Source organism: Adiantum capillus-veneris, chromosome 10 (genome assembly GCF_014529385.1).
Source record: "Adiantum capillus-veneris isolate H3 chromosome 10, ASM1452938v2, whole genome shotgun sequence".
NCBI classification, from domain to species: Eukaryota; Viridiplantae; Streptophyta; class Polypodiopsida; order Polypodiales; family Pteridaceae; genus Adiantum; species Adiantum capillus-veneris.
This window is the reverse complement of record NC_140940.1, coordinates 108,058,521-108,067,434: the sequence shown is the minus strand read 5'-3', so window position 1 is coordinate 108,067,434 and position 8,914 is coordinate 108,058,521. Positions and strand designations below refer to the sequence as shown.

Here is an 8,914-nt window from a genome sequence, read left to right as displayed (position 1 = left end):
AAGAAGTAAAGTCAACAAGGGACAGCATCTGTCAGCATTTGTCATCCACATCAATCAAGCCAAACGATCTTCATCAAAAAAACGACCGTCACATTGAAAACCCAAACAAAGGTCATAACATAAAGTGCATGTGCGTTGCAACAAAGGCATATCACCAGAGCAATCAATAAAGCTTCTTTTAACTTTGACACAGACAGTAAAACAAGGGATTTACCACGATTAGGATTTCTTCATTGTATAGAGTATCATCCACATCCATTCAAGCCCCACAAACAATTGCAGGGTTGAAACCAAAAAAAGCATGTTATAGCTGGTACCCTCTGGCTAGCAGAGGAGCGTACATATGCTTCTCTCCAAAAGTGGGGACAAACCTTCCTTTTTGCTCCAAAGTGCGCACCCAAGGGCAATGTACGTAGCACAATAAAAGTAGACAACTTACATTTGATCCATTCCAGATAAGTATTACCCTCTCTGGAGATTAGTTTTCATCATCCTCCATTTGATGTTTCACATCAATTGTGAACTCATACTCCTGATCACAGCCGAGATAAGCATCACACATAAAAAACAGTGTGTAACTCTTTCGCCCAAGCTCCTTCGGTGCTGTGAAGTCAAGCTTGAACTTACTTTTCCGCTGAAGGGTAATTCTCTTGATGGCTAGAAGCTGGTTGCTTTTTGCATCTCCAACCACAAGCCACCAGGCTTCTTGCTTCGGTTTTGGGAACCTTGGCGCATCAACAGGACCCAGCTCCTGCCTGCTGTCAAGCTCTCTTTCCAAAGAGACCTGAAGTGTTACATTGTCCCCAGCTGTAATCTGATCTGCATCCACAATCTCATAAGTCACATCAATGTTAGGAAACCTGTTGCAGACCCTTGCAATATCCAGGAGTTGCCCATCAGTCATCTGCAGCAGCTGACGTCTCTCATCATTCTCCATTTCTACAAGCTCAAAAACAGTCTCGATGCTTTTGCCTGGATTCTCCTGACATTTCTTTGCAAGCTCTTTGGTGAAATGGGGAAGTTGCAAAAGCACTGAGTCATTCTCCCAAAGCCCTTGAGTTACCATCTGGCTCATCTCCATAGCTGCAAGTGCAGGATTCAACCACCCATTACTCGAAATGACATCTACCATTGCTTGTAATAGCCTGCTGGCATCAAGGAGGACCTCTCTTTGATCCAATGCAAGTACATTAGTGACTACATGTCTGCTGAAGTGTGCTTGCAACAGGACATTTGCTTTGGCATGAGGATCGGTGCACTTTGGTTTGTCAATGCCAAACCGCTGATGATTTATCATTTTCCGTATCGTCTCTTCCTCCCCCGGTCTCACAGGCAATTGTGAGTACTCTGAAGCAGAGGCAAGAATTTCCAGAAGCCCTTTCATCTTGGATTTTGCAGTCAAGGAGGAGCTGAACAATTCAATTGTAGTGTAGCTGATGTAGTAGTATGAGGCAATCATTCCTAAGTTCAGAGGTGAGAGATCCATATCATCCTCTATTGCTATGCATTTACTTGTTTCCAGGTCAGATAAGGTATTCTCCACAAGCTCTGACAGGTGATCAGAGAGATGCCTATGGCTTGTCCCTTGAAGATTATAGTAATTGGGATTCTGTGTGAGCCGACGATACATAAATGTCCATGTCAGGTAATCCACAGCATCTTGTTTATTCTCAATAGTACGCACTACCACCTCAGCATTCAGATGATCATGGAAAAAGTGATCCAAATGTGACTCAACTGGAAGTGGCTCGCACAAGAATTTTTTGTAGTACTCCTTCCTTGGGGCATGACACAGAATTATACATTTCCCAAACTTGTCAATCAAAGGCCGACTTGCCCGTCCCATCATCTGCAACAAATCGGTGATAGGATAGTCTGTATGCGCATTTTCACGCCCATCAAAATACTGTGTACCCATTACTACCACCAAATGGGCTACCAATGTCATGCCCCAGCACATTGTACTGCTAGCAACACAAACTTGAATAGCACCAGCAGTGAACAATTGGCTAACAATCTCCTGCTCTGCATCAGTGAGGCCTTCATGTAAATACGCTACCCCTTGACTGAGAGCATGCACAAGCGCATCATCACGAATCTTTTCTAAAAAGGGAGTAAGGTATTCCGCCTTGCAGTGCAGAAACTGAGACCTTTCACTGCCATCAGCATTGGAGTAAGTAACCAAATCCAGTGCAGTTAGGCGTGCATGCTTTCTTGTAGGCACAAAGACAAGCGCAGGCTTTCCTGGGCCCTGCTGTATGATTGCTGAGTAAGTGGGCTTGGTCATTGCTTGCACACGAGCATCAAAATTAGCTATATCAATCCCTTGAATGGTTATGTCAAGAGGTACAGGACGAACCCCCGGTGGAAAGTTGAAAAGCCCATGTGAGCTAGCACCTATCCACTCCCCAATATCTTTAGCATTTGCAAGAGAAGTAGAAAGCGCAACAATTCGGATGGGAGATTCATTCCTGCTAGAGATGTATCGCATTCTTGAGACAATAACTTCTAGGACAGGACCAACTTGCCCACCAATCAAATGGAATTCGTCCACAATAAATAAACTAACTTGCTGGATATGCTTGCGCTGCTTCCACCGACGAGATAACAGGTCCCATCTTTCAGGAGTACTAATGACTATCTGAGATTTCTCAAGAATCTTGGCATCCACTGTTGTGTCCCCAGTGAGCTCTGCCACGCGACAACCCAAACCTTGACCAAACTTGACTTCCCAATCACGATACCTTTCTTTTGCAAGCGCCTCTATCGGAGCTATGTACACACACCTTACTGCACCTTTTTCAGACCCTTTGTCAAGCATCCTCATAACTGCAAATTCAGCAGAGATGGTTTTTCCACTACCTGTTGGTGCTGCAATAAGAGCATTATCATCTGTATTGTATAACACAGTAAAGACCTGAGTCTGAACTGGGTTAAAGTGCTTAAATTGTTGATATAGTGCTTCAAAGGCAGGATTCCTCAATGCAGACACAGGCAAAGGCTGTAAGTCCAGAAGCTCTGTTGGTGGAGGATACTTCTCTGGCAATCTGAGATGGCGGAACGATACTGGTAACATCGTTTCTGACCCCAGCCATCTGTCTGATAACACACGAATAAAATACTGAGGCGGCATAGGCTCAAAGATGGGCACAGTGAAACTCAGATTATGTTCCTCCTCAACATATTGCATCTTTAAGATAAAATATTCATGATGAAGAATGTGCTCCCCATCATTATCTTCTACAATAATCCAAAAAGGCTCTACAAAGCCATGAACCTTTTCATCCCACTGAAAATCTGGCGTTATTGTCAATTCCACCTTTAGCACTGACCTGGTGATTGGGAGGACTCTAGCAGCCAACTCCAATTTTGGAAACTGATGAATTAGTTTATGTAAAGGCTTCCCCATTTTTGGGGCCCTTACCAGTTCTCCAATTTCCTGAGAAGACAAATCATAATAGCGCTCCCAAGCCAAATTTTTCTTCTCAATCTTTGAAAGTATGTCATTGCTGATACTCTTGAACTGACGCAGAGGTGTCTGACTTCTCCACATTCTTCGGTTTACCATCTTGGACAAGGTGAGGGCCTTCTCGGCGAGCTGTGCCCAACCTCTTTTTAGAACAATCTCGAACAAAGCCCGCATCAACCGACCCGCACTCTACGAAAAAATAAAACTTCAGTCAGGGGCTTGAACAACAAGAACTCCAACAAATAAATGATTATCAAACAATAAGGTACTTGGCATGCTAGCTAAGTTGTGTCCTCGTGCAAACCCTCTCCATAGTGTAACTGTAAGTACAAAACTATCCCATCCAGAAATTTTGATCCACCAAGTGCACTCAAAATAGGTGGGAATTCACAGAACCTTCATTCCCTACAGCCCTCTCAGTTTACCGAATACCTAGATACACATCCAAAAGTAAACAAATTCTCTATTGTATGGCCCTACTCGATCCCCATAGCCTTCATTCTCCAGAACCTTCTTAGTCCTCTGAATACTTGGATACACAACCACCAAAAATAATTTACACAATATACAGCCCTATGATCCTGTATTATTGCAGGAGCGCTGGTAAAATTTCACACATGAAATGTGATGTTTCAACCTGCCTCACCCCTGGAGTCAAGGACGTATTTAAGCGAAAACAAGAATAATTTCATCCAGAATGCTATTTAGAAACTACAAGACAGCAACTCTTATAAAAGCTGGCAGCCAAAAAACGGAAGTCCACTCTTGTATGTTTTTAACCTAATCCCTAGAATATTTTAACCATTCGGCCATCTTTAAATTATCCAGCCTCAGACAAATAGTTCAGTCTCTAAAAAATGTCCTTACCAGGAGTTCTTTACTTTCCCTCTACCCTATGTTCCCCCCAGCTGCTACTTTTCTCAGTCGCACCCAACTGTGGGAAGAAACCTTCTCAGAAACTTCAGAGTCGAAGGGAGACTAATTTCAAGTTTCATGAGCCTAAAAGAAACTGTAAACACACCATTTTGGCCACATCCCATGTACATACTATACTGCTGATGTGAGTACTTTCCATGTGAATACTCCACTCATAGTAGCAAAATATCTCGGGCATACGACACAGTCAGGAACAGTCGCATGAGTAGACTAAAGATCCACTACAAAGAAAACAAACACAGCACAGCAACTTCACGCATATCACATAGTAAATAGTAAACAAGGAGTATGAAATAAGCAAAGGGAAAGCATTTAAACTTACTTGTGTTATGAAGACCATATCCGAAGTCAATGAAAGACCTTCCAATTTGAGTTGAGAAATGTACGCTTGCAATAGAACATTGATCTTCGCACTGGCATCCTCCAGGCTCTCCTTAACAGGAATAGGCACACGCTCCAGTAGCTTTCCAAGTTCCATCTTCTCCTCCTGCCTCACTGTTACATATTTAAATTCTTCACTTAGGGAAAAAAGTCGACAAAGCTCAATATCCCCCATGGTTGGCTTTAAGTGTTCATTGTAAGTAGCCATGGTGCCATGTGTGATGTAATAAAAGCTTGCAATCCTCCCAAGATCAGTCACTTGAAAATAACCAGTTTTTTTCTCATATTTTACAAGATTATTGCGATCAAGAACAGCCGCAGCTGAATGAATCAAATCTGCTCGTCGTTCTTCTAAAAACTTGTCCCTCTCCAAAGATTCTAGACCGATCCCATATAGAACAGGGTTACGGAGCATTCGGATATACAAATAAGTATATCCAAGCCAAACACATGCCTCTTTTGCATTCTGTACAGTGCCCAGGACAATTTCTGCATTCAAGTTATCAGCTAGACGTGATATAAATTGGCTCTCAATTGGCAACTGCTGATTCATCAACGACAAATAATACTGTAACTCACTATGACCAGTAATAATAATTCCCTCCCCATATGTATCAAACTGAGGCCTTCCTGCACGCCCTAGCATTTGCATCACATCCAAGGGACTTAACTCACTCCATGCCCCTTTCTCAGGATTGTAAACCTGAGTACCCTTTATTATAACTGTATGGGCAGGTAAGTTGACACCCCAGGCAAGGGTTGCTGTAGAAACCAATACCTGAATGTGGCCATCAGCAAAGAGGTCCTCTACTAGAGTCCTGTCAAATCTCGTCATGCCAGCATGATGAATTGCAAAACCATATGGTAGCAAGTCCCGCAAATCACTGTTTTTCACAGACTCTGATTCTGTTTGTAAAATTTCCCGGCTTGCACTATCTTCCTTCAAGAACCGACCTATAGTATCGCTACCAAGTGCCTTGTCCCTGATAAAGCGAGAAGTCTTTGCAGTTTCTTTTCTAGAATGGACAAAGACCAGCACCTGATGCTTCCCTGCTGCTGCCAAAACTTTCTCATAGCAGATGTCATTCATCAATTCAAATCTTGTAAAAGCTTTCTTTGCAGTAATCCCAATATATTGCTGTGCTAATGGACACGGCCGGTAGCTGTTGTCAAAGAAAAACAAACCTTTTGCTTTGTCAACCCTCAAAAACAAGGCGACATCTTCATAGTTGGGAAGTGTTGCTGACAATCCCACCAGCCGGATCATGTCTTGAGTTGTCTCAATCTGCCTAACTGTCCTTGCAACTATACTCTCCAGCACAGGACCACGGTTGTCATGTAAAAGATGAATTTCATCTAGTATAAGAAGCCTTACCATCTGCGTGTAGGTTCTATCTCCAGATTTACGTGTAATAATATCCCACTTTTCTGGGGTAGTAACAATTATCTGTGTTTCTTCAATCTGCTGCTTGGACAAAGTCTGATCCCCTGTGAGCTCCTTTACTGTAATCCCATATGACTCTAACCTCTTGGAGAGATTGCCTACCACTTCTGCAACTAAAGCCTTCATTGGGGCTACGTAAACAACCTTAAACCCACTTAGATCAATGGTACCATCTTCTTTCCTGTGTATCCCAATCTCATGAAGAATCGTGAGCATTGCCACATTGGTCTTCCCAGCTCCTGTGGGAGCACAAAGAAGTAAATTTTCCGGTGTAAATAAAGCTGTTTCATAAACCCTGCTCTGAACTCGGTTCAACTTTATCATTCCTGGAAATGCTGCTTGAGCCCAATCAGGCATGTCAGTGATCCTCACAAGCTCCTCACCTTCAGCAATGGGTTTGGGCTTTAGATGAGGGACATGCACTTCCTCATACCCCTTCTTGGCGGTTCGGTAAGTCTTGTTTGGCAGTTCACACTTCTTGTTCACCATCAGCAGGCCACCCTGATGGAATGTCAGCTGATCCAAATCAAGCATTTGGTGCTGGCCCTTAGACCAGCCACCTGCACTAGTCCCTTCTCTATCAAACCGTTCCCCTTTTGATGCCTCTCCTCCATCATCTCGAAGCTTGCGAGCTTCCTCTCTGATGCTTCTTTCCAGATTCTTCTGCCTCTCCTTGGCAGTAGCCCTAGTTGCATGCAATTGCTCCAAGATAGCAGACAGGGCAGGACCACCTTGATTCATCTCCTCTCCAATCCTCTTCCTCTCCGCATCATCCTCTGCCCTTGCCAAGCGAGTGCACCATACAACCTTCAGTCTGTTTTTTATGAGAACCTTAATCAGATCAAACTTGTTGTAGTCAAGGAGCATCACAAGGCGATTCTCTACCTCCCTGTCATCTCCCTCGGCTAACATTTTTAAGACTTCTTCCGCAAGCTTCTGGCTTTGTTGGGGATCAATGTTACCATAGGCTTGACTGATCTTCCTTTGGAGCCAATAAGCATCAATGTCCTGGACATTGAGGCCCTCATCAGCCTCTTCAACTTCATCATCATCAATACCACCCATTTGCATAGCCTCAGTCTCCAAGTCTGCACCCTCCATGTCCTCATCACTTTCTTCTTGCACTTCATCCAAGTCACTTTCCTCATCTTCTTCTTCCTCTTCAAACTCCACTGCAACACCAATATCATCATCCAAAGCCTCCCCTGCACCCCCACCACCTGCATCAGAGCCATCACTGTAATCCTTGATGAGCTTTCCAATCTGTGTCAATTGCGCAAATCGCTCATTGGGAACAGTGTTGAGCAGCTTCTCAATCTCCTTCTTCTTATCTGGGTCCTTGATTTTGTCATTCTTGAGAACAGCAAGGACTTCATCAGCTGCCCCACGTAGAATGTCTTGGGGTTGGTCTCCAAATTGGTGTTGTATAAGACTAAGAAGGGCTTCGTAGGCTGCCCGTGTTTCCTTTGTTTTGGGTCTGTACATGCCATCATCAACAATCGTAAGCACACTGCTATCCTGAAAGATCCGTTGCCTCTTGCTGGGCTTCTTGGGCAAATCGGCTGCAGCAGCATTCTCTTTCTCTTTATTCTCCCTGTTGCGCTTGGACTTCTTGAGCTTCTCTTCAAGCTCGGGTGCCTTGCCATGGTAGACTCTGTCGCCAAAGCGTTTGGGATCGATCTTTCCCCACAGAGATTCGGGTTCGCCAGTGGGCTCGTGTGTGTCCCGAGGGCGGGTATCAGTGGTGAGCACGAGACTGGAATTCGCCCTATACTCGTACTGTTTGAACCTGGCATGCGCCTCTGCACCTCCTCCAAGGTGCGCCATCGCCGAAAACAGACCCTAAGACTACGTCTGTGAAATAAATCAGTATGGTGGTTTAGTTTTTCTAACCCCAAATAAAACAAAAGCATGTGCTTTTCTCTTTCGAACCGCCTTGGATAATAAGGACGAAATATGTGTGGACCATTTCAAAAAATTGGTGGAAAGCACTATGGAGTAATTGGATGCTGGAACGAAATGAAGTTGAAGGCTCTCTCTGGAAGGAGGCACCTACCTCAAAAGTTCTCTCTCTCTCTAGAAGCCTCTTCTTTTGAGAGAGAGAGAGAGACTATCTCGAAAGTTCTTTCTCTCTCTAGAAGCCTCTTACGAAGGCGATGGGTGGCACCCTAACGAGCAAAGAGCTCTCTCTTTCTCTCTATATCTCTCACGCAGTCGACAAGAGATGCAAGACTCTCTCTCTCTCTCTCTCTCTCTCTCTGTGTGTGTGTGTGTGTGTGTGTGTGTGTGTGTGCGCTGCTCGTGCTGCTGCCCCTCGCGCTGCTGCAGCTGCTGTGCTGCTGCTCGCGCTGCCCCTCGCACTGCTGTGCTGCTGTGTTGCTGCCACCTGACTTGTGCCCTGCCCCCCCCCCCCCCCCCCCCCCCCGCCTCTGGCCCTCGCTGCACCTTCACGCCCGCCCTCGCGCGCACGTCGCCTTGCCCCCCGGCTGCCCTGCCCTGCTCGAGTGCTGCACCCTTGTGGCACCCTACTGTGCACCCCCCCGCGCCGGTTGCCCTAGCCCCCCCATCTCCTACGCATAGAATGTATCCCCTCCCTCTCCTACGCGTAATAAGTCCCCCCCCCCCTCGTTTTTTTTCTTTCACGCGTAGGACGTCCATCCTCTACGCGTAGGGAGTGTGTGTGG

The 8,914-nt window shown here is 45.2% G+C and overlaps 1 protein-coding gene across 1 annotated transcript; it reads right to left on the bottom strand.

Annotated features, from left to right (window-relative positions):
- Positions 1-209: 209 nt before the first annotated feature.
- Positions 210-8,127, bottom strand: LOC147449435 (DExH-box ATP-dependent RNA helicase DExH12-like). Its single transcript, XM_086521885.1, has 2 exons — positions 4,728-8,127; positions 210-3,658 (listed from the first exon to the last, which is right to left on the bottom strand). Exons 1-2 carry the CDS (start codon positions 8,055-8,057, stop codon positions 479-481), a joined length of 6,510 nt encoding a protein of 2,169 aa, XP_086378011.1. The 5' UTR covers positions 8,058-8,127; the 3' UTR covers positions 210-478.
- Between the last annotated feature and the right edge of the window lie 787 nt (positions 8,128-8,914).